Source organism: Prionailurus viverrinus, chromosome X, assembly GCF_022837055.1.
Source record: "Prionailurus viverrinus isolate Anna chromosome X, UM_Priviv_1.0, whole genome shotgun sequence".
Lineage (NCBI taxonomy): Eukaryota > Metazoa > Chordata > Mammalia > Carnivora > Felidae > Prionailurus > Prionailurus viverrinus.
Window position 1 is genome coordinate 115,981,789 of NC_062579.1, and position 25,690 is coordinate 116,007,478.

A 25,690-nucleotide genomic window follows, 5' to 3' on the forward strand; every position below is an offset into this window, starting at 1 on the left:
ACTTTTTTAATTGATCTGTGTATCCTCTGTGTCTAGGCAAAAACAGGGCTTGAAGCTAACTAGAGAGCAGATGAAGTGCTAGATCATGGGGTCTGAGGTGGCAAGGTGGTTAGTTTTATGTGTCTGTTTGGCTGGGCTACATGGCACCCGGTTATTTAATCAAGCACGAGTCTAGGTATTGCTGTGAAAAGTATTGCCTTTCAGTAAAGAAGGTGGTCCTCGATACTGTGGGTGGCTTTTGCCAATTAGGTAGAAGGCCTGAGGCTCCCTGGAGAAGAAGAAATGCTGCCTCAAGGCCGTAGCACCAAGGCAGCCTGCATATTCAGCCTATCGGCACAACCTCTGAACACCAGGCTCGCCAGCGCCCAACACATGAGCCAGCTCCTTACAACTGGTCTCTCTCTCTGTCTGTCTCTCTATCTCTGTCTCCCTCCTTTGCTCCCTTCCTTCTCCCCTTCCCCACTTCTCTTATTGGTTCTGTTTCTCAGGAGAAGCCTGACTACCATGGGTGGCTGGGGCGAGCTGTGATGCTGGATGAAGCCTGATGGCCTGGGTGAAGAGCCAGCGCTCTAAGCCAAGAAACAGAACCATGATTATTTCCATCGTCCTTTTGATTCCTTACATATCATCACCTGGAGTTAATGATTCATCTCTTCCTAACAAAGGGCAAGAGATCTTCATTACAGTAAGTGACCAGATTTCCTGTTTAAAACATTCTCAAATAAACGAAATCTTACCTCCAGGGACCGGTCGTGTCGAAAGCCCCAAACACAAGCTGCCACAGACACCGGGGAAACAAAGAACAGAGGCATGAAGACCAGAAGCCAAAAATGGCTTCCTCTTTCAATCCTGTCACAGACCAGAACTTCGAACATCAACAGGAGCAAGTGGATGCCCACTGCAATTAGCATGGCTTTAAACTCCACACATGTTTCTCCTTCTGCTCTAAAAAGGGACACAAGAAGAAGAAGAAAAATAGTCTCAGTTCAGAATCTTCAAACCAAGCAAGCAGTCCAGGCCAAATACCAACTTATGTTGATACCATGAACTGTAGTGATAAGTCTGACAAAAAGCGAAGGAAGTTAGGTAGAAAACTAACTTAAACTTCATCTTTAATATGTAATCTTCCAAACACCAAAGAACTACTACATGGCAAGAAATGAACACTGCAGGCAAACCAAAGTTTTAACTGGGTAAGGATGTTCTCAGAAGTAATGGTCAGTTATTTCTCTGACCATGTACACAAAGGTTTTATTCACAACTTTGAATTCAGCTGCTTCCAAGATTATTCAAGCGGATTTCTTCTACCACTAACAACTGACAACTATCCCCTAAATCTCATGATCCTCATCCCTCAATGAATTAAAAACCATGTAAATCACATTTCATGCAACACTATAAAAATAACTAGCTTTATGAATCAGCGTGGGTGATAGTTCAAGAAAATATAGCAATTATTGTTAGGTGCTATTTTAAAATGCAAATAAAATTATGAATGCCTTTTTGTTTTCCTTTCTCTTCCACTGGGATGAATTAACACCTGCAGATGAAAGAGAAATAAGAACAGTGAAAACTGTTTTTAAACAAAATCAGTTTACCTAGCTGTTTACATACCATGGAGGAAATGCTCTGATTGAAAACTGAAAAAGAATAAGGCTGCTAATCAAGAAAATGCTTACAAAAGCATCTGCAAAGCCGAGAACATTTCATTCAAAATACAGGTAAACATTTATGATGTATCTTCTTGGTGAAAATATACCTGGAAAGGAAGCCAGTGGTTACTTCTATGGGAACCAAGAACTTTCCACTGGATGACCACAGAATGACCATGCCCCAACATTCACGACACTCAACCACACGCATATAATTCCTTTCCTTGCTCTAAACCACCTGTTGGGATGAGCCCTGGGTGTTCTATGGAAACCAATTTGACAATAAGTTATATTTAATATAAAAAGTAAATAAAAAATTAAAAAAAAATAAACATCGTAAATTAAACCACTAGGGCAAAGCTCAAATAGCTTCTAAATATCAATCAGTGGAATCTAAAATGTTTAGTTATTTAACTTTTCAATCTTTGAGTCGTAAACATTAGACATCTGAAAATATCTCATAAAAAAGAAAAGATTTGCCAGCTGCACAGGTAATCTTCAAAAATAAAGGAAGTCTAAGGACTTTAAAACAACTGCACACAAATGTCTCCCATCTGCCAAGGCTCTTTGTAGGATTGTTTTAAAGTTCTTAGATGCATATGTGCTAATGGGCTAAATCTTATTTTTAAAGTTGATCAAGACTGAAACACCTCCTGCACTTTTCTCACGAGCAGCTGAATGTGCCCTGCCTGTCCGCTGGGCACTCTTGCCCTCCCCCTCTGCCTGGCGAAGGCTGAGAACAGACCCCCCCCCAGTCCCCCTTTTTCCTTTCTGAAGTGCCGGTCTCTGTGAGGGAGAAGAGACTCTCCAGGCCCCAGCAACCTAGGCTGCACAGCAGAGGGAGCCTACTCCAGGAACCTGGACTAGCTGAGGCAGCCAAGAAAGGCTCAGGGGAGTTGAGGGTAAAGGTGACCCCTCTTCCTGGCTCCCAAATGCTCTGCTCTCCTTCACGGCATCTGGGACTCAACTTTCCCTGTCTCAGGGACTCACTGTTTCCCAGCCAAACCACCTCACCCACACCACTAACAGCCCTAAAACCCCAGGACCAGGGGATTGGGACAAGGCGAACCCCAGCTCTGGGACTGAATTAGAGACTGATAGATCCCTGGTGACCAAAGCCAGGACTTTGTTTTGTAGAACTGCTCTTGCAAACATGATAGTCTTATACTTCCTAGTTTAGCATGGTGTAACAGTTCGATATTTTGGATGCATTTTAGTTTACATTGCCTATTGTGGGCCAGCTAGGACCTTAAGCACCCCAAAAAACACTGCTTATATGTAAAAAATGCATATCCAACAACTAATTTAGAAAAGTACTTAGGCTAGAACCCAGTTTGCCTATATTATGGTTCTTATAAAACCCTAGATAGGTAGAAAAAAATAGTGCTTATTTAATTAAAAGTAAAAACAATATCTTGCTCCCTTAGGGAAGAGACCAATCAGTTTTATAAAGCAGTATTACCGATATTGGGGATTTCGTGCCCAGACTCCAGTTCCAACTGAGGCTCCAACAATGACCATCAACTTCCACAGCCATATTGGAGCAAAAACAGCCCAGTAACTCCACTGAATGATGCCATCCAGACGAAGGGCCAGCAGCACAGAGAACAGCAGGAGACAGGCATAGATGAGGAATTTACTAGGAGAAAAGTAAAATGATTAAAGAGGACTCACTTTTACAAATATGTGATACTGAAAGGGAGAGTAAGAACAGTATTTTTGAGCATGTGTAAAGAGTCACTAATTCAACAATCGTTTATTGAAAGGTTCTATGCAGTAGACATACACTGTGTGTTAGGGGATAAGGGACACATAAAGAAGACTAAAATAAGTTCCCTGCTTTCTAGGGCTTCCTGGTAGGAGAGAGTCCACACAGAAACACGTCACTGTATGGGGTGCCTGGGTGGCTCAGACGGTTAAGCATCTGACTTTGGCTAAGGTCATGATCTCACAGTTCGTGGGTTCGAGCCCCGCGTTGGGCTCTGTGCTGACAGCTCAGAGCCTGGAGCCTGCTTCGGATTTTGTGTCTCCCTCTCTCTCTCTGCCCCTACCCTGCTGGTGCTCTGTCTCTTTCTCTCTCTCAAAAATAAATAAAAGCATTAAAATTTTTCTTAAAAGAAACACACAATTATAATACAACATGATATGTGCTGGAATGGTGCTAGGGTAGATGGTGATGGAAACCCAGAAGAAGAAATATGGATTCTGTCTGGGGGTACTAAGAAGGAGAGAAACTTCCAGAAGATATATGGAAAGCTGCCAGGCAAGAATTATTGTGAAATGAGGAAGCATTCCAAGCAGAAAGAACTAGACGTACCAAGACATGGAGACTGAAAAAGGTTGACATGTTTACGATATGGTCAAGTTTTGTCACTAATTATTTGATTCTATTTTTAAAAAGGCATGACATTTTTAATCTTCAATGTTCAGATACAGTAACATTTTAGTACATGTATTATAATTTCTGTGACTGAATAGATTTCTCTCTCGCACTCACTCTCATGCGCTCTCTCTCTCTCTCTCTCTCTCTCACACACACACACACATACACATTTCCCATAAAAGGGATTTCCTGAAGATAATGTCCTTAAAATAGTTAGAAATTACATTGTTGAGGTCTTCTATTTCCAGCTTTAATGAAGTAAGAGGAATGGGGTTTTTCTTCCAACCTTAAACAACAGACTGGACAAAATATATGAAACAACAGTTATCAGATACTGGACAACGGACAACAAAGGACTGTGATGACAGGGACGGAGGGAGGGAGGGAGGGAGGGAGGGAGGAAGGAAGGAAGGAAGGAAGAAAATAAACTTTATTAATGCTCCAGCTTACTGCCTAGAGGCAGTTCCCAGGGTTCAGCAAGAGGTAATTAAAACCCAACCCTACTGACAATCGCAGTAAGTGTAAATGGTCTACCAGTTAAAAGGTAAAGATGGTCACATTGGATTAAAAAGCAGGACAACTATATGCTATCTATAAGAAACCTATGTCATGAATCGATAAAATCACATATTAAAACTAAAAGGACAGAGAAAATTTATACCAAGCAAATACTGACCAAAAGAAAGCTGCAGTGGTATAGTAATATCTGTTTTCATCTTCTATTGTTGCTATAACACATTATCACAAACTTAGCAGGTTAAAACAATACAAGTTTATTATCTCACAGTTGTGTATGTCAGAAGTCCAGACAGGCTTGGTTGGTTTCACTTCTCAGATGTTCATAAGGCTGAAGTCAACATGTCGGTTGGCTGGACTCTTATCAAGGGATTCTGGGAAGAATCGCTTCCAAGATCATTCAGGTGGCTGGCAATTTGCTTTCTTGTAGTTGTAGGACTGAGATCCCAGTTTCTTCACTGACTTCCAGCATGGGGCTGCCCTTAAGATCCTAGATGTATCTCTCTGATCCTGGCACATAAGCCTTTAAAACTCAAAGCCAGCAACAGTACAGTGAATCTTTCTCATGCTTAGAATTCTTCTGACTTCCCCTTCTGCCATATTGCTCCTGCTTCCATAGAAGGTTCTTTGCTTAAGAGCTCATGTGATTAGATTGGGTCCACCTGGATAATCAGGATACTATTCCTATCATCAAGTCCATAACTTTGGTAGGCAGAATTATAAAAATGCCCCCCAAGATTCCTGTCCTCTGTTTATTCAATCAAATACTAATCTAGGTACTGCCATGAAAGGACTTTGTAGATGGAATTATTAATCAGGTGACCTTAAAATATTGGGGATTATCCAGGTGAGCCCAATGTGATTAAATGAATCCTTAAAAGCAGAAAAGGAGGCATAAGAGTGATTCAGAGAGAGACAGCAGAAGAGGAGAGATGAGGCCGAAGGGGAAGTCAGAATGATTCTAAACATGAGAAGGACTCGACCTGTCTTTGCTGGCTTTGAAGATGGAGGAAGGTAGCCATGAGCCAAGGAATGCAGGCAGATTCTAGAAGTTGAAAATGACCCCTGCTGACAGCCAGCAAGAACACTGGAGTCTTCTGTTAAGTTTCTCAGGATCCACATAAGAGTGAAAACATATGGTATCTGTCTCTCTCTGTATGACTTATTTCACTTAGCATAACACTCTCCGGTCCCATCCACGTTGCTACAAAAGGCCATATTTCATTCTTTCTCATTGCCACGTAGTATTCCATTGTGTATATAAACCACAATTTCTTTATCCATTCATCAGTTGATGGACATTTAGGCTCTTTCCATAATTTGGCTATTGATGTTGGGATGAGCACTGGGTGTTGTATGGAAACCAATTTGACAATAAATTTCATATTAAAAAACATGATAAAAAATAAAATAAAATAAAAATAAAATAAGTAAATTGCTGTTGAATTCATAAAAAAAAAAAAAAAAAGAACATTGGAGTCTTTAGCCCTACAACTGCAAGGAACTAAATTCTGACAACAACCCAAATGAGTCTGGAAGCAGATTAATCCCCAGAGCCCTAGAAAGGAATGTGGCCCTACCAACACCTTGATTTTGGCCTTGTGAGACTCTAAGCAGAAAATCCAACTTAGCCCTGCTGTACCTGTACTTCTGACCCACAGAAATGTAAGATAATGAGTTCTGTGTGGTTTTGAGACACTAAGCCTGTGGCAATTTGTCATGGAAACAACAGAAACTAATACTGTCACCTTAGATACTTCTGCAAAGTCTCCCTTACTATGTAACATAACAGTCCCAGGTTCCATGGTTTAAGGCCTGGATATCTTTGGGGAGCCACTTTGCCTACCACAATATAAGACAAGGTATATTTTTGAACAAGGAATATTACCAGCGACAAATAGGGGCAGTTAATAACAATAAAGAGGTCAATTTGTCAGAGGATCTAACAACTGTAAATATTTATGTACCTAATAATGCTTCAAAATGCATGCAGAAAATAAAGGAAAAATAGAAAAATCCACAATTATTATTGGAAATTAACATTTCTCTCTAAACAACTGATAGAACACATAGAAATTACTAAGGTTACACAAGAGTGCAATAATGCTATTAACAAACATGACCTAATTGATACTGATAAAGCATTCCTCCCATAACAGCAGAACAGAAATTCCTTTCAAATGCACATGGAATATTCACCAAGACAGGCTGAAATCTGGGTCATAAAACAAGACTCAAGAAATTTAAAAGAATCAAAATCATACAAAGTAAATCTCTAGGGGCGCCTGGGTGGGTGGCTCGGTTGGTTAAGCGTCCAACACTTGGTTTCAGCTGAGGTTATGATCTCATGGTTCATGAGTTTGAGCCCTGAATCGGGCTCTGTGCTGACAGCATGGAGCCTGCTTGGGATTCTCTCTCTCCCTCTCTCCCTGCCCTTCCCCTGCTTGCACTCTCTCTCTCTCTCAAAATAAATAAACTTAAAAAATTAAAAAAAAAAAACAAGTCTCTATACACAATGAAATTAAACCAAAAATCAACAACAGAAAGATACCTTGAAAATCCTCAAAATGCTTCCAAATTAAACAACATGGTTCTAAATAATCCATAAGTAAAGTAAAAAACCACAAGGAGAATTTGAAAATTCCAGAATAAATGAAAAGTGGAAACACAACTTACTAAAATCTGTGAGATACGGCTAAAGCAGTACTTAAGGGCAATTTATAGCATCAAATGCTTTCGTTAGAAAAAACATAAAGTCAACGTTCTAAGGTACACCTTAAGAAACTAGGAAGAGAAGGAAACTTTAAAAAGTAAGCAGAAGGAAGGAAATGATAAATATAAGTGCAGAAAAATCAATGAAACTAAATCCTGGTTCCTTGAAAAGATCAAGAAAAAGAGTAAACCTATAGTCAGAGTGATCAGAAAAAAATAGTGGGCAAAATCACCAATATCAGAAATGAAAGCAGGGACATTACCACAAATCCTACAAACATTACAGGGATTAGAAGGGGATATTATGAACATCTTTATGCAAGTAAATTTCTTGAGACATTATCAAAGTTCACACCAGATGAAATATCACATGTCTGTATCTATCGAATAAACTAAAACTGTAGTTAAAATCCTTCTCACATAAGAATGAAATATGGCCTTTTGTAGCAACATGGATGGAACTGGAGAGTGTTATGCTAAGTGAAATAAGCCATACAGAGAAAGACAGATACCATATGGTTTCACTCTTATGTGGATCCTGAAAAACTTAACAGAAACCCATGGGGGAGGGGAAGGAAAAAAAAATAAAAGAGGTTAGAGTGGAAGAAAGCCAAAGCATAAGAGACTCTTAAGAGCTGAGAACAAACTGAGGGTTGATGGGGGGTGGGAGGGAGGGGAGGGTGGGTGATGGGTATTGAGGAGGGCACATTTTGGGATGAGCACTGGGTGTTGTATGGAAACCAATTTGACAATAAACTTCATATATTGGAAAAAAAAATCCTTCTCACAAAGAAAATGTTAGGCTCTGAAAAAAAATCTATCAAATACATAAAGAATAAATAGTACCAATTTTTTGCAAATTCTTACAGAGAAAGATAGGAGGGGGATATTTCCAAATTTATTTTATGAGGCTAGCATTACCCTGATACCAAAACCTGACCAAAAAGGAAAACTATAAACCAATATCCTTCATGAACATAGATGCAAAATCCTTAAAAATTTATCAAATTGAATCCAGCACTATATAAAAAGGATATTACAGTATGACTAATTGTGGTTTAGTCAAGATTGTAAGCTTGGCTTAACATTTGAAACCAATTAATGTAATTCATTGCATTAATAGAATGAAAAAGAAAAAACATATGATTATCTCAATAGTTTCAGAAAAAGAATTTGACATAAATTAGGAAGAGAAGGATATCTATGAAAATAATGTTTAATGCTGCAAGACTAAATACTTCCCCTAAGATTAGAAACAAGGCAAGTACATCTATTCAACCTTGTACTGGAGGTCCTTGCCATAACCATAATTCAAGAAAGAGAAATAAAAGGGGTAAAGAGTTGAAAGGAAGGAGTACATCTAATATTTGCAGACAACATGATTATCTATGTTGAAAATCCTAGCTAATCTACCAAAAACAAAACAAAATAAAACAAAACACTTCCAAATCAAATAAGTGAATTTATCAAGGTTGCAGGATACAAGGCAATTTGTACAAAAAAATATTACTGCATTTCTGTTTGCCATCAATTAAAAAGTGGACCCTGAGATGTTTTTTAAACCTATCATTTACAACTTTCCTATAAACCTAAAACTATTCTAAAATTAAACGTTCATGAAAAAAACTGCCATTTACAAACATCATCAAAATATGAAATACTGAAATAAATGTAACAAAATATGTGCAAGACTTGTACGCTGAAACCTACCAAACACTACCAAGAAAAATTAAAGATACCATATGTTTTCACTCATATGTGGATCTTGAGAAACTTAACAGAAGACCACAGGGGAGGGGAAGGGGGGAAAAAAAGTTACAGAGAGGGAGGGAGGCAAACCACAAGAGACTCAAGGACTGAGAACAAACTGAGGGTTGATGGGGGGTGAGAGAGACAGAAAAGTAGGTGATGGGCAGGGAGGAGGGCACCTGTTGGGATGAGCACTGGGTGTTGTATGGAAACCAATTTGACAATAAGTTTTATTTTAAAAAAACGATCTAAGTAAATGGAGAGAGATCCCATGCTTATAGATTAGAAAATTTGATATTGTTAAAGTTTGCACACACTGTGTATTAATTTCCTATGGTTGCTATAGCAAATTACCACCAACTCGGTGGCTTAAAACAACACACATTTATTCTCTTATAGTTGTGGATGGAGGCCAGAGGTCCAAAATGGGTTTCACTAGGTTAAAACTAAGGTGTTACAGGGCCCGCTCCCTCTGGAGACTAGGGGAGAATCCATTTCTTGCCTTTCCCCGTTTCTATAACTGTATTCCTTTCACTCCTTAGGCCCCTTCCTCCATCATTAAAACCAGCAGTGCAGCATCTTCAAATCTTTTTCTCTGCTCACATCACATTGCTTTCATGGAAACCCATGACTGCATTTAGGATCCACCTAGATAATCCAGGATACTCTCCCCATCTCAAGATCTTTAACCAAGTCACATCTTTTGGGACATAAGCTAATATTCACCTTTTTGCCTTAGAAGGTAATATTCACAGGTTCCATGGATTAGGAAAGTGGTTATCTTTGGCAATCATTATTTAGCCTACCATGCTCACCAAATTATTCTACAGATTCAATACAATTTCAATGAAAATCCCTCTGTAGAAACTGATACACTGATTCTAAAAGTTATATGAAAACGAAAGGACTCATAAAGGGGAAAACAATGGTGAGAAAGAATAAAGTTGGAGAACGTATACTACATGCTTTTAAGGCTTATTGTAAAACTACAATAATCAAGACAATGTGGTATTAGCATCAGGAGAGACACAGAGAACAGAAAAGAATACAAAAACAGACTCATACATATATGGTCAGTTAATTTTTGACAAAGCTGCCAAGGCAATTCAATGGAGTGAGGACTGTGTTCCAACAAATGGTGCTGAAACAACTGGAAAGATGAAGAAAATGCACCTAGACTCTTACCCTCACAGCATATACAAGCATTATGTGAAATGGATCAGACCTCCATGTTATAGCCAAAACTATAAAACATCTAGAAAACACAGAAGGAAAAACTACTTGTCACCTAGAGTTAGGAAAAGATTTCTTAGATGGAATACAAAACTGGACTTATTCCAAATTAAAAACTTTTAATCTCCAAAAGAGACAATTAAAGCGGTGCTTGTGTGGCTCAGACAGTTAAGTGCCCAACTTCGGCTCAGGTCATGATCTCATGGTCTGTGAGTTTGAGCCCCGTGTCGGGCTCTGTGCTGACAGCCTAGAGCCTGGAGCCTGCTTTGGATTCTGTGTCTCCCTCTCTCTTTGCCCCTCCCCTGCGTGCTCTGTCTCTCTCAAAATTAAAATAAACAATAAAAAAAATTTTAAGTCAATTAAAAAAATGAAAACCCAAGCCACAAACTGGGAGGACACATTCTGAAAACATGTATCTGACAAAGTACCTGAATCCAGTACATATAAAGAACTTTTACAACTATAAAATGAGAAAACAATCTGATTAAAATCGGCAAAAAAAAAAAATAATAAGGACACTCCATCAGAGAAATTATACAAAAGGCAAATAAGCACATGAAAAGATATTCAATATTTTCAGGCACTAAAGAAATACAATATCAATGCAATACAACAAGATAAAACAACACACTCCCCACCATGGCTAAAATTAAGATGATCAACTTTGACAACTGTTGCTAAGGATGTAGAACAACTGAGACCCTCAAATATTGCTGGTGGGAATGCAAAACAGCACAGCCACTTTAGAAAACACCTGAGCAGTTTCTTATAAAGTTAAGTACACACTTACTCTATGGCCTTGCAATCCCATGCCTAGGTATTTACTCAAGAAAATGAAAAGTATATGTACACACAAAAACTTGTATTCGAATTCTCAAAGCAGCTTTATTTATAATAGCCACTGGCACCAACCCAAATGTCCATCAGCTGGTGAATGGTTAAACCAACTGTCGTATATCTGTTCACTGGAGTACTTACTAATCAGCAGTAAAAGGGAACGAAGCAAGGATGCATGCCTCAAGTGCACTCTGTTGAGTAAAACAACTCAAACTGAAAACACAACATACCACACGACTCCATTTAGTTGATGTTCTGGAAAAGGCAAAAGTATAGATACAGAAAATACATCAGTGTGGTTGCCAGTGGCTGTGTTGGCGGGGAAATCTGACTATAAAGGGACATGAGGGAATTTTTTGCAGTGATGGACCTGTTCTGTATCTTTGGGTTATCCACATATCCACAAATACATGGATTAAAATGCACAGGACTGTGCACTAAAAAAGGGTAAATTTTACTGCATGTAAAATATATTTCAATAAAGCCAGTATATCTATCAATCTATCTGGGCATGCACAGCAACATCAATAGCTGACATTTACTGGACGCTTATGACACGTCAATACTATGCTGCTTTTCACGCATTGTCTCACTTAAGCCTCACAGCAACTCTGCAAAGGAGGAGTTTTCACTACTCCCATTTTGCAGATGAGGAATGAAGGCTTAGATGTTAAATAACTTGTCCAAGCAGCTCACAATCCACAGGGCTGGATTCAAACTAAGATCTATTTGCTATTTGACCCCAGAGTCCTTTTACTACTGACATTATACTGATAATTCAACATTCTTAGAAAAGCATCTGGATAGATACACACTGAGAATTAAGAATGATCTCCAGCAGGGAGGATTAAGGATAGTCTTTACATTCTTGTTTATGATTCCTGACTTTTTTCAAGGTACATGTACTGTACCTGCATTATGAAAAACAACATAAGAAACTTCAACTGGAAAAAAAGGGGGAGGCTGTAAGGATTGGGACCTATAAAACTTGGCTCAGAAGCAGACCTTCAAGAATGTAAACTACAGTGGGAAGACTATCAGATTTGGAAAGGTTGCTAACTAGAATATGTATACAGCCTTTTTGTGTCACAGTATTCTTGTCTATAAAATCAGTAAGGTGGTTGTGAATACAAGATAATGAATCCGAAAAGTGCTTTGTGTAAAGCACTACATTCGTGGCTCTCAAAATCTTTTTAATTAAAAAAATTTTTTTAACATGTATTCAGTTTTGAGAGACAGAGAGAGACAGAGGACAAATGGGGGACGGGCAGGCAAAGAGAGAGGGGTAACACAGAATCCGAAGCAGGCTCCAGGCTCTGAGCTGTCAGCATAGAGCAATGCAGGGCTTGAACTCATGAACCATGAGATCATGACCTGAGCCTAAGTCAGCTGCTTAACCAACCGAGCCACCCAGGTGCCCCTCTCAAAATCTTTTGTATCAGGATTCCTTTACATTCTGAAAAATTACTGAGGAATCCAATGAGCTTTGTTTCTATCGTTTACCTATTGTTATTTACTGTATCGGATTTTGAAATGGCTATTTTTGAAAGATTTATTAATTCATTTAAAATTACAATAAACTCATATATTAACATACATAATGTAATTTTAATGAAAAAACACTATTTTTCAAAATTTGTACAGTTTTGAAAATGTTTTAAATGTCTGGCATCATAAAGGACACCGAGATTTTCATACCCACATCTGTATTCATTCTATTATAATATGCTGTTTTGGCGCAAGCATATGAAGAAAATCTGGCCTCACAGAGATCTGTAGTTAGAAAAGAACGGAATATTTTAACAGCTCTTTCAGATAATGGTGGATATTATTTGACAGGATGCCAAAAGTCAAACAGTGGTAGTTTCCTGAAGGCTAACTGTGATGTGGAATCTGAAACCCTGTCAGTGAACTTCTTGTAGGCTGTACATTAAAATCCATTGGTCTCTCTTGCACTTTGGATGAATGTTTTATCCCTGCAAAATCATGATACCATGTAGGCTGATTGAAAAATAGTAGTTCACTAAGTAATAAGGATCTTTCAAATGTTGACACACTTCACTATACCAAGGCAAGATCACAGTAGTTATTGTCACAACTCATTTCATCAGAAATATGTCGGTATTGGTTGGGGCACCTGGGTGGCTCAGTTAAGCAGCCGACTTCGGCTCAGGTCATGATCTCACGCTTTGTGAGTCTGAGCCCTGTGTTGGGCTCTGTGCTGATAGCTCAGAACCTGGAGCCTGCTTTGGATTCTGTGTTTCCCCTCCTCTCTGCCCCTCCCATGCTCATGCTCTGTCTCTGTTTCTCAATAATAAGTAAATGTTAAAAAATAAAAAAAAAAGAAATATGTAAGTATTGGGAGGCTGTCAAGTTCACGGGGATAGATAAAACTTTTCAAAAATTCTGACTTTCCCTCAAAAGCTCAAATTTTACTATTTGCAAAAATATCATCAGTTGTTTTCCTTGTTGAAAACGCTGAAGGCACTCCAACAGTTTTTTTACATTTTAAATTAGATTTGCGTTTATTGTGTTATCAGTGCTGTTTCCAAGTTACAGGTTCACTTGTATTTTCAAGAAAAATGTCTGCCAAATGCCCTAATACAAATAGCTGTAGTCTTGTGTGTTAGCTGTCCTTCCAGGTAAAAATGGTGTTCCGTGAAAAAAGGCAGCTTGCAGCCCATGCACATAAGTGCTGTTCCTTGAGTCAAGCACTGTACAGCAGACAGCCTTTCTGCCTTCTTCCTATTTTGTCACACAGAATATTAAAATGGACGTGTACTCAAGGGTCACTATTTAGTGAGACTGGTATTTTTGTATGCTTTATTAAGGACATCCTTACGTGAAGCTGGCTGTTTGAACTGTAAGCGTACTGCAGTGAAGACTCCAAAGACTACTAATACAGTTTCGTGTCACCAGCTTGATTTGTGCTCAGGTTCCAACAGTCTACCCACCACTGCTTTTATACCATCGGTGCAAATGTCAACCCAGAGAGAGGCAAAGAACATCTTAGTGTTATGAAAATAGTTGTGACCTCACAGACCCCTGAAAGGTTCTCAAGGACCGCCCCCCCCCCCCCCCCCGCCAAGGTGTCTGTGGAAAATGGTTTGATAACCACTGCACTAAATACATGTTAGTTATGATCAATGCTCAAAACCAAAGGATGTTTTTCAAGCTGTCACAAAGACAAGAGAGCTACCACTGAAAGATGCCAAGGCAAGAATGACTTCACCACTAGACTTTGGAGAAGGAAAGGGCTTGATGGGGACTCATGAGCTCACAGAAATGGAGTCATCGCCACAGAGACAGGAACCAGCAGAGGCAACTTTTTCCCTCTAACGCGCAGGGGGATAGTGCAAAATCCAGAAAACCAGAACCAATTTGTCAACCCAAACCTGTGGCTATACCTATCATTACCAGAAACAATGGACTTGAAAACAATATTTTTTAAAAAAATAAGTGAATTCAAACATCAGCAAATGTGAGGACAATGATAAACAGAGGATTCACAGGTAAATTAAATAATATGTAGAGGTAAAATTTTTCTAGAGTTTCAAACTATAAACAAAAAATAAATGAGGTGGTGGGAGAGTAAACCCTCTAAGCTAAATTCATGATCTTCTCTAAAGGAGAGGATTTTTTTATTTAATTAAAGAGTAGAAATAATGGAAACAGAAGTACCAAAATGTTTAAAATGTTGGGAAAGTGATTATTTTATAATTTTTGATGTAATTTAAAAGGAAATTAAGAGTTCTAGGTCTCTTACATGAAAAATGAAAAATAGAAGCAAGAAACTTACAAGAGGACAAATAATAATACAAAAATATAATTCCTAATTCAAATACTGGGGTTGAAAAAATATAAGTAGGAAGAAATGTTCTTGTATTACTCTTCTATTGTTGTCATGCAAAGTTAGCACCAATCTAGTGGCTTAAAATGCATAAATTTATTATCTTTACTGTTCCAGACATCAGAAGTCTGAAGTGGTTCTCACTGGGCTAAAATCAAGGTGCCACCAGAGCTGTGATCTTACTGGAGGCTCCAGGAGAGACTGTTGCTCTGCCTTACCAGCTTCTAGAGGCTGTTGTGCAGCCCCTTGGCTCATGGCCCCTTGCTCCAGTTTCAAAGCCAGCAGTAGAGAGCCCTCCTTACATTGACTCACTCTGACCTCCTCTTCTGCCTCTCTCTTCCACATTTAAGACCTGTAATAATGGGCCTAGGCAGATAATTAAAAATAATCTCCTTATTGTCAGGTCAGCTGATTGGCAACCTTAATTCCATCTGTGACATTAATTCCTCTTTGCCATATAATGGAATATATTTCCAGGTTCCTAGAATTAGGATGTGGGCATATTTGGGGGGATCATTATTCTGCCTACCACAGACCTACAATAAGAAAGTTCATTTAGTGGATTAAAAAATAAAACCTAAATCTGTTGCATTCAAGAGTCACATCTGCAACCAGTATCAAAAGTCAAACCAACTACAGGAAAGGAGATAACAAAGGTTTATCATGTCTGGGTGGGGACAAGAGAAGCAGTTTACTAGTACAGTAATTTGGTGGATTTTAAAGATAAAGCATTAAAATACTAAAATGACTAACAATGAAAGCATAAACAATGAAAACTTAGCAACATGGCCATAGAATATGGCAATAACGTGACAATTTTTCTTTTAAGAATATACAGAGATATTTTCACTGTCAGCTTCTACACGCTACTGTTAAATCATCACAGATAAAGTAGATAAAATTCCTAAGGAAACTAGAAACTATGGAAATGAACACAAGAGTAGATAAAAATAGCACGGTTCTATACAGAGAATCAAGTAGCAGGACAAAAATAATGCTTTCTTTACATACATACAGATTTTTCCAGAGGGGGAGAAAAAAGATCACAGGGCACTGACACACAAAAACCATGAATCTAATTTAAAATTTAACTGTTTGAGTGCCTACAATGTATGGAATGTATAAAAATGAGAAAGTGGGGGTGCCTGGGTGGCCCAGTTGGTTAAGTGTCCAACTCTGGCTCAGTCATGATCTCAGGGTTTGTGAGTTCGAGCCCCACATCAGGCTCACTACTGTCAGCACAGAGCCTGCTTCGGATCCTCTGGCCCCCTCTCTCTGCCCCTCCCCCGCTTGCATGCTCTCAAAAATACATAAAACATTTTTTAAAAGAAAAAAAATGAGAAAGGAAGTCTCTGCTCTGAAGTTGTTCAAGACTAATGGGAACAGGGGCGCCTGGGTGGCTCAGTCAGTTGGGTAGCCGACTACAGCTCAGGTCATGATCTCGCGGTCTGTGAGTTTGAGCCCCGCATCAGGCTCTGTGCTGACAGGTCAGAGCTTAGAGCCTGCTTCTGATTTTGTGTCTCCCTGTCTCTCTGCCCCTTCCGTGCTTGCTCTCTGTCTCCCTCTCTCTCTCAAAAATAATAAACATTAAAAATTTTTTTAAAAAAAGACTAATGGGAACAGAGGGAGGTGATCTACAACAAGTAACTACATATCATTGTAAACTGGTACATGGAACATTGGTTTCCCTGGGAGAGTTGGGAAGGGAGGTAGGAGTTGGGCAACAGGGTGGGGACAGGGAATTCCAGACAAAGGGATAAGATTCTTTAAAGTATGAAACAGTTTTTTGTATCCCAGGAGACTGAACACCCAGAATAAATTCTGTAAATCTTTGGGGGTGGGGTAGGGAGACGGGAGAAAAGGCACCAGAGGAAATCAGGGAAAAGTAAGCTGGGGTTAGAAGGTAGTGGGATTCGAATAATAAGGTAAAGTCCTTGGAATTTATTAATAGGCAATGGGGAGCCACTGGAGATTTTCTGAGCAAAAGAAAGGTATAGAAGGCATAGAAAAATGTGTAAGGTAGATTGCAATTGGCAGAGACTGGAGGCAGAAATTCTACACAATTCATAATAAACTAACAACAATGGACTGAACATTGCCTAACCATATGGATCTTTTTCAATGCTCACTTGTTAAGCAGAACAGCAGAGCTGAAGAGATTATTTGTGCAACTCTATTTGAACCTTTGCTTCTTCATAGCAAAATGCAGATAATACTACCTCTACCAGGCAGTGCTGAGATCAGAATTAAATAACTTATCAGAAAGCACCTATTGCAGGGCTTGGCACCAAGCAAGTAACTTGTTAGTTTCCTTCTTTAAATAATGACTAAATCCAGGATGAAACAGAACACTATTGGAGAATATTCAAAATCCTGCTAAAGCACGACTGAAACATCAAAACACCCGGGCTGTTGCCAAAGCAAAACTTGGAGAAAATGTATCCACTCCAAAAGTGGAACTAAAATCAAAAAAGAAAAGAAAGAAAAAAGAGGCAAAGCGAAAACTAGTGAACTAAGTTTGTACACTAGTGAACTAAGTTTGTACCTAAGAAATTTAGGGGTGAAAAAACCCCAAGGGAACCAAAATATGGAAATAATAAAACTAAAAGTAGTAATATAGATACCAAAGTGGAATTAATCGATAAGTAACACCAACAGCTAGTTCTTTGAAAAAAAAATGAACAACTACAAAGTTGACTGAATAAGTTAATGCACTCAGAAATTTTAGAAGATGTAATTGGTACACACATTTGTAACTGGGGGAAGAAGGAACAGTATGTCAACTATACCAATACATTTGAGAACCAAGTAAAAAAGATGACTGCATATCAAATAGGAAATCTTCAACCTGACTGGCAATAAGAGAATATGATGCAGCAATAACATAGTGACAATAAAATTTATTAAAAAAAAAAAAAGTTGGCACGCCTGGGTGGCTGAGTAGGTTAAGTGTCAGACTCTTAATTTTGGCTCAGGCCATGATCTCACAGTCATGGGATCAAGCTCTGTGTCAGGCTCTGTGTATGGGATTCTCTCTCTCTCAAAATAAACATTCAAAAAAAGTCACAATCAAAGCCTAAACTACTTTGAATCACTTTTCAAGAAACATTTAGACTAGAGTCCAAGTATAAAAATAGACTTTGCTTAATTCTCCACAAACCAGCAAATGGAGGTTCCACTGGATATTGTGGCATCAACCACTACTTCCTAAATTTCACTTTTGCAATTACACGTTTAAAATGGGTGTATTCCACTCTATGAATCTGTAATGCTAGTACATGATCACTGAGTAGTGTTACATAGGTCTAACTACAAAGCTAGTGTCCTCTCTGAAATGTATATGGAGCTTTCTGCCAGAGGCTCAAATTCCCTCTCTCCACTTTGAGGGACAAGGGAAAAGGACGGGGAGGGAGGAGGGAGGAGAGAACACACCTAGTAAAGAGACAACTATGGGTGTAAAAGTTCTAACATCTGTTATCTGCAAATCAAAAGAATGCAACTGGACTTGTGTTAGACCTATCGGTCTTCTCCAGTTAAATGCAGCAGGTGCACATGCAAACACACGCGTGCACGTGCACACACACACACACACACACACACGCTCTGCGTGACACATCCCTGTAGGTGCCTCTTGTCTACAACTTCAGAGAATGGCTCCAACTGACAAAATGCTAACTGACACTCTCCCAAACTGTTATTTTATTTTATTTTCAACGTTTATTTATTTTTGGGACAGAGAGAGACAGAGCATGAACGGGGGAGGGGCAGAGAGAGAGGGAGACACAGAATCGGAAACAGGCTCCAGGCTCCGAGCCATCAGCCCAGAGCCCGACGCGGGGCTCGAACTCACGGACCGCGAGATCATGACCTGGCTGAAGTCGGACGCTTAACCGACTGCGCCACCCAGGCGCCCCTCTCCCAAACTGTTAAAGGGACTGTATTTCTGACATTGAGCGGAAGCTTACCAACAAATTTAAATTCTTTTAGTGGTGATTTTAACTGGCTTTATTAAGATGAAAAGTGTTTAAGATCAGCTAGCCAGTAGATGTAAGAAAGCAAAAAAGCCCAATAAAAACAAATCACTCTTAAGGAGGTCTAGAAGGGGGCCAGGCTGGAAGTTTATCAGCTGTGCAATTGCCGAGGGTTACTCTTTCCCTAAGCCTGTCTCTTCCCAGGGTTGCTCACATATTAATTCACTAAGATTAGGGGATGTGAAAGCCCTGTGTAAACAATCAATTTTATCTACTTTTGCTGCTACTACTATTATAAAAGAGAAAAGTTGTAACAATCTCACTTAGCAATCCTTTTTCTCACTATTAGACCATAGCTGACAAAGTATGAATCATTAGTTACAAAGAACCTATCTTGAGTTCAATTCAACGCTTTCATCTTAAATTCTAGTTCAGGTACAACCTGTGATCAGGCAAGGCAATTAGAAACCCCAAGCTCAATACTGGGAAGCTTAACTCCTAGAGTCCTAAGAAATCATCAAAAACTCCTCCAACCTACTGTCTCTCACCTACAGCAGAGTCTCCAATGGTACATGTCTATTTGTACTCAACATCCGCTCATTCAGCACATTTACTGAATGCCTCAACATCCTGGACTTCAAAGAGCTCACAGCCAAGAAAAATATGTATGTCATTATCAAGTAATGGGAATGATATTTTTAAAACCAGAAATTATGCATTCAAATGAGACTTGTCTCCTTTAAATAGTCCTCCTGGGAGGCAAAAGGCTAATTCCACTTCATTGCTCAAACCACCTTTGGAGCTGTCCTCCTAGAATCGCCTTGAGAGCCTGCAGTCTGTTCTTCTGAATATCCTCAATGGTGCCAACTCTTCACTGAAAGTGAATTCGATTTTTGGAAATGGGCAAAAGTCAGTCAAAGCCAAGTTTAGTGAACAAGATGTATGATCAAACTAGGTGGCACTATTTTGGTTCAAAAATGATACATGATTATAAAGCAATGAGATGCAGTTCCTTATATGATTTGTAATCTGACTCCAAAGGAAATTTCAGATGAGTAACAAGGTGTATGAGCAGTGGAATAGATGTGTGTGTGTGTGTGTGTGTGTGTGTGTGTGTGTGTGTATTTCTCTTTCCTAAGCAACTTCTTGGAGGCAGAACACTCATTTGGATGTGTAAGCTCAGATAGAAGGTTTACTTTGTTTAATCACAACTCATAAGGTTAGAGTGGGAGAGAGCGAAAGCATAAGAGACTTAAAAACTGAGAACAAACTGAGGGCTGATGGGGGTGGGAGTGAGGGGAGGGTGGGTGATGGGTATTGAAGAGGGCATCTTTTGGGATGAGCACTGGGTGTTGTATGGAAACCAATTTGACAATAAATTTCATATATTAAAAAAAATAATCACAACTCATAAATAGAAGGCTCCTTAGGATGTTGGACCCATTGTGGTATGGTGGACTGTCACTAAATTAGAGAGGTGGCATGGCATGCAGGAAAGAGCACAGGCTTCAGAAGGAGACTGACTCACATTAGAATCCTGACTTGGCCCCCTGCCGCCTGTGCAACTTTAGGGAAGTCACAAGCTCTCTAAGACTCTGCAAAGCAATGCTTATAATCTAACTTGCTGGTTGTTGTACAGATGGGAGATAATGATCCCCATTGTGCCTAACATATGGTAGGGGCCCCATAAGTCACACATATTATTAATAATAACCTCAGTATAATCAAGAGGTTTTTCTTACTCTAGGTGGGTTGAGATGACAGAACGAAAGATAAACCAACATTTGGGTGGTGAGTGAGTAGTTCATTAACAGTACCAGCATACACTCACTACCAATGGATCTGAAGCCTGCTTTAAAAAAAAAAACAGTAATACATAAAACTATTTGCAATAATTAATAACACTACATGTAGTAGTTTTCAATCCTATGACATGTGCCACCTGCAGCGCTCCTACCACACTGACCTTTCACCACTGTCTGAGCATACCAGGTCCTCTCATGAACCCTATGCCTTTGCATCCTCTGTCCCTCCTAATTTGCCTTTCCTGACCTCTGGTCTGACAAAAGCCTACAATTACATCCTTCAAGATTGGGCTGTGGAACCATCCCTGCCCACTCTGACAGAATGATGGCTCTGCCCCTTGTGCTCCCACAGCGTTTGGTTCCTGTCTCTGGAATGCCTCTTCTTGTCTTGAATTTTAATTTCTCTTCCCATTTCTGCTTCTCCTGCCAGGCTTGAGCATGGAGAAGAATTATATCTCATTTATTTTTGTACTTAGAGCACATAGCACATCTCTTGGCACACAGCAGGAACTCAGGAGATGTTTGACCAACGAATGCTTTAAAGAGAAATCTTTTACAAATGATTGGTAAAGACCAGGTAGCTGCCTTTGGTTAACAATTACCAGAAATCACATCCATTTTTCCTAAATTCAAAGAGACAAGATAGCTTACATAGACCCCAGAATAGCTTTAGAAGTTGCAGCATATGGAACTTTCTAAACGCTACCGGCCTCCTTAGTACTCCATGCTCACGTGACAGAACCCCCAGAGCAGCATCCCTCAGCCTTCTCCCCGGTCTGGCTTACCTGCGGGACTCACTGCGTGGCCAGGTGCTTACAACAGATGACTCAGAGGGCCTAGCACAGCTCTCACAGCCTTCCAACACTGTCTGGCTACCAGGGCCAAAGAGCCTTCTTCAAGCCAGCAACTCCAGCAAGTCCAAGTTAGCAGAAAATCCCGAGGCTCCATGGTGCAGGCGGGGTGTTGGCTCAATGCCACTATTCCCAGATCCCCACCTCCCACAGGCACCTCAGAATCAGTCTTCCAATTCTGTATACTGCTAATAGCTGCCTCTTCAATGAATGAGGCTCCCTCACTGCTAAGTTAGGAAGCCTTAGGCACTCAGGGAAGGACTTGGTGGGTCCAGTGTATGTCTGTTTCAGCAAGTCTTAACCTGTGTATCTAAAAAGAGGTTCATGAGCAACCAGTTATGGGTCAGAAGGAAATAGGCAGAGGGTCAGCTGGCAGCCCTGTGTATCCGGTGCTGACACTTGTGAATCATTCTGTTACTGCAGTTTCCCAGGGCCTTGGCAATATAGTAGTGGGTTCAGACTCACCAAGATCAAAAGGTTGGAAAGGAGATCTGGAGCCATGGCCCATGCCTTGGGACCCACAAAACCATGACAGGGACTATTTTTGTGACACACATAACCCACAAAGTAAAGACAGCCATATTCTGCCTTAGCATCACCATCTTCCCTGTCTCTCCAATGGAATGGCTGCATTCTGAGGGAAGGAAGAAGATAAGAAAGAGAACCAAGCCAAAGACCACCAGGAAAACAGTGACTGGAAGAAGCCATTTCAGATTTCTCCTGTAGGCTCTGGAGAGTATTGTATTCATTCATCCATCCATCCATTCATTCATTCCACAAATATTTATTGAGTCAGGTACTATTCCAGGTATGCAGGATACTATAATGAACAGAGTCATGGCCCTGGCCCCATGGAGCTTATAGTTTAGTAGCGGAGACAGGCATTAATCAAATAAGCACACAAATATAAGGATACAAGTAAGTGCTCTGATGGAAGAGTTCAGCATGCTACAGGAATTGTATAAACAGGTATCAGCAGACTTAGGGAAGTCAGAAAAGTTTTCCTCAGCAAGTAACAAGTGAGCTGAAACCTCAGGAATAAGTAAGAGTTAACTAGGTCAGGAGAAGAGAGGCAAACATTCTTGGCAAAGAGAACAGTATGTGCCAAGGTCCTGGGGTAGGAGGGAGATGTTGAACTGGCTCTGAATTAGAGGCAGGGAGAAAGGCAGTAGCACCAAGGTTAAAGGCCCTGGCACAAGGTATCTTCCTGTCTACACTCCTTGGCTTGTGCTTCAGCTGTCTAGAAGGCCCGCCCCAGCATGGAACAAGACTAAAGAACAATGTTCAAAACTAGGTGTGCCCACGGGACATGACACATCACTAGCTAAAAAATTGGACTTGCCAATATTACCTGGCCACTCTAATAGCAATCACCACTGTGAGGTAACACTGCTCACTCCCACTGAGTCAACACTGCATCAGGAAAATGGCACCTTATAAAAGGTCTTTAAACTTAGAGATGCCTTTCAATCCCAATAGAAGTAAAATGTTGATAAATATGTTGACGATTACTATACATCTGTTTAGATACCTAATATTTCATTGTGATTTTCATATCACAATTTTTGCTGGAGGGGAGGGGAAGGGAAGAAGCTACAGGAAAAAAATGGTTAAGGTTCTTATGTGCACAGCACTGCTGTGCTTTGGCAACTCTGTTCACCAGTTAGAACACTCGAGGCAGTTCTTGGGTTCTGAATTATCTGTCACCCTGAAAAATAGTCCTGGAACTTTCTATTTGTAAAGCACTTTGCAATCAATCATTAATTTAGCCTCCCATCCTGCTGAGATTATACTCAAATCTACAGATAAAACAGAAAGATAAGTGAGTGGCCCAAGGCTACAAAACAAGTCAGGTTTTACTTACCTTTCTTATCACTCTTGCCAAACAAGGTAGACACACAAAGCCTGTCCAACTCCAGGACCAACGCTGCTAGGCTGTGGACCAACCCTAACCCCTAGGAGAGGCAGTGGAAGGCACCGCAGTCACTTCTTCCTTACCTACTCAACAAGCTCCTCTACACAGACTGCCTCCAAGGCCAACAATGATAATGACTGCACTGTGATTGGAACATTGGCACTCCAGACTAGAATATGAACTCTGGTAGTGCCCAAAGAATAAGAGTACCTAGGAAGTCACGATGCCTCGTAGCTTAAAGTGTCACTGTCCCTAGGGAGACTGCGCTCCCAACACTCTCTCAGTCTCTCTCTCCCAAGACTTCGCTTCATCTCCCACAAGCAGCCCAGGCAGTGGCCTCCACTGGGCTCCCTCCATACAATACTGAAAAGTGTTGTCAATCATATATTTACATGCCCCTTCTCCATCCCTAAGTTGGGACCTTCCAGCATCTGAGGGACCTAGAATACAAAAGGTTGATTGAGGGCATGGCTTCCCACCAGCAAATAAGGGAAACAGGTACTCCCTTCACAGACTAGTGGACTTAAAAGATCAATTAGGTCAACTCGTTGTCAGATGAGCAGGGAATGTGTAACCCAGTTACATGAGGCCTGGTCCTCAATCCAGGTCTTTTGGCTCACTTTAGTTCCACAAACATTTTATAAGGGCCTGCTAAGTTTCAGATGCGGTGGTAGGTGCTGGGGATAGTGAGAAGAGCAGGAGATGGGTCTCTGCTTCACGGAGCTCAAGGCCCGGGGTGGGGGGGGGGGGGGTGATGGACAGAGTTACAGAACACTTGGGCAAGTGCAAGGACAGGCACTTGATTCCTTAGTCAGTGTTCTCTCCACACTGTCCAGAGGATATTCCCCAGCTAGGAAGCAGGACGGTAATATCTACTTCCTGCAAATAAACTTACAGTGAAGACCGATGAGAAACCACATATGGAAAATCGTCAGGTTCACCCCCAGAGGCATTATGTAAGGTATTGCCATACCCTGACACCGACTCCGAGGATTCAACGTCGTTTCAGATATCACTCGACAAAGCAGCAAACAAGCGAGGGATGGGCATATATCCAAGGAAAACCTCAAGGGCTCAGAGGAACTGGAGGAAACAGCTGGGTGGTGGTGAGGGGGTGGTTAGGGGTGTCGGGTCAAGCGAAATGGCCCTGGCGCGGGGAACGGAGGCCAGGCAGCGGGGCGCGAGAAGAGGGGACGAGAGGGGGCGTTGGACCAGCAGCGAGGGTGGGCCGGCCGAGAGGAACGCGGGTCCCGCGGGGCCGGGGCCCGGGGCTCGAGGCACCGGGCGCGGGAGCGGGAAGCGCTGCCCAGAGAGCCGCTCGCAGGGAGCTGCCCTGCTGCCCGCCGCAGCCTCACGCCCGCCGCGCCTCCCCGGCGGAGCCTCACCTCGGGTTGAAGTCCTGGAAGAGGCCCCTCAGGTTCATGGCGGAGAACTTCGCCGCGGCGGCCTCCTCCTCCCCCCTCCCCCCGCGCCGCGCAGCCTGTGCGTTACAGCGGGTTCATGGTGCCGCCGCGAGCCGCGTCCCCGCCGCCGCCGCCCGCCGCCGCCCGCCGTCCGCAGAAACCTGAACCGCCGACCCCCGCCCCTCCTTCCGGGCTTCCGTACGACGGCGGCGCATGCGCCCGAGCCCCGCCCCGTCGGCCGGGGAAGCGCAGCTTGCCGCGTGCGACGTCGCTCTCCGGGCTGGTCGCGGCCCTGGGTGCTCGCGCGACGGCCCCAGGAGACGGCTGGGGGCGTGGAGGCTGGGAGAGTCGGGGAGCCTGAGGGCGGCGGCGGAGAGCCGAGCAGAGAAACCTACCTGGTGCAGGCCTGCGGAAAAGGAGCGCCCCCCCTCCCCCAGGAGTCCCGCGGGGGAGGTCTTCGCAGACACCTGTCACCTTGGCCCGTTGCTGCCTTCTGGAGATTTCCCCTGAGCCTCGGAGGGTGGGGTGGGTAGTGAGCACGGGTGACACGTTGCATTTTGGCGATCTCAGCCCAGGCTTCACCTGTTAGATCTCCCCAGTCTGCGTCTCAACTTCCCTCCCAAGGCCCAGGCTGGCATATGGACACGTGGGCTGCCGGTCCCAAATTTGGACTACCTGTCATCTTTCCTCCCAACTGCCTTCCCCTCCTGGGTTGCCCTCTCTCTCCATTGGCAGCAGACCTATTCATGGGGGCACGCCAAACTGGAAATCTGGTAGTCATCCTCCCATTTGCCAACATAGTCCAGAGACTCG

The 25,690-nt window shown here is 41.6% G+C and overlaps 1 protein-coding gene across 3 annotated transcripts in view; it reads right to left on the reverse strand.

The window, feature by feature from the left end:
• The window catches only part of TMEM185A (transmembrane protein 185A), a 36,904-nt gene extending 11,880 nt beyond the window's left edge, over positions 1-25,024 (reverse strand). Inside the window, exons 1-4 of one of the 3 annotated variants that reach the window (XM_047843851.1) lie at positions 21,494-22,572; positions 3,115-3,291; positions 1,680-1,759; positions 738-945 (exon numbers count right to left, since the gene is read on the reverse strand). In XM_047843851.1, coding sequence (XP_047699807.1) covers positions 738-945; positions 1,680-1,729 — 258 coding nt within the window. In that variant the 5' untranslated portion in view covers positions 1,730-1,759; positions 3,115-3,291; positions 21,494-22,572. Of the gene's footprint in view, positions 1-737; positions 946-1,679; positions 1,760-3,114; positions 3,292-21,493; positions 22,573-24,859 lie in introns of those variants that run through there. The other 2 variants (XM_047843849.1, XM_047843850.1) reach the window with 2 other exon arrangements.
• Positions 25,025-25,690: the final 666 nt, after the last annotated feature.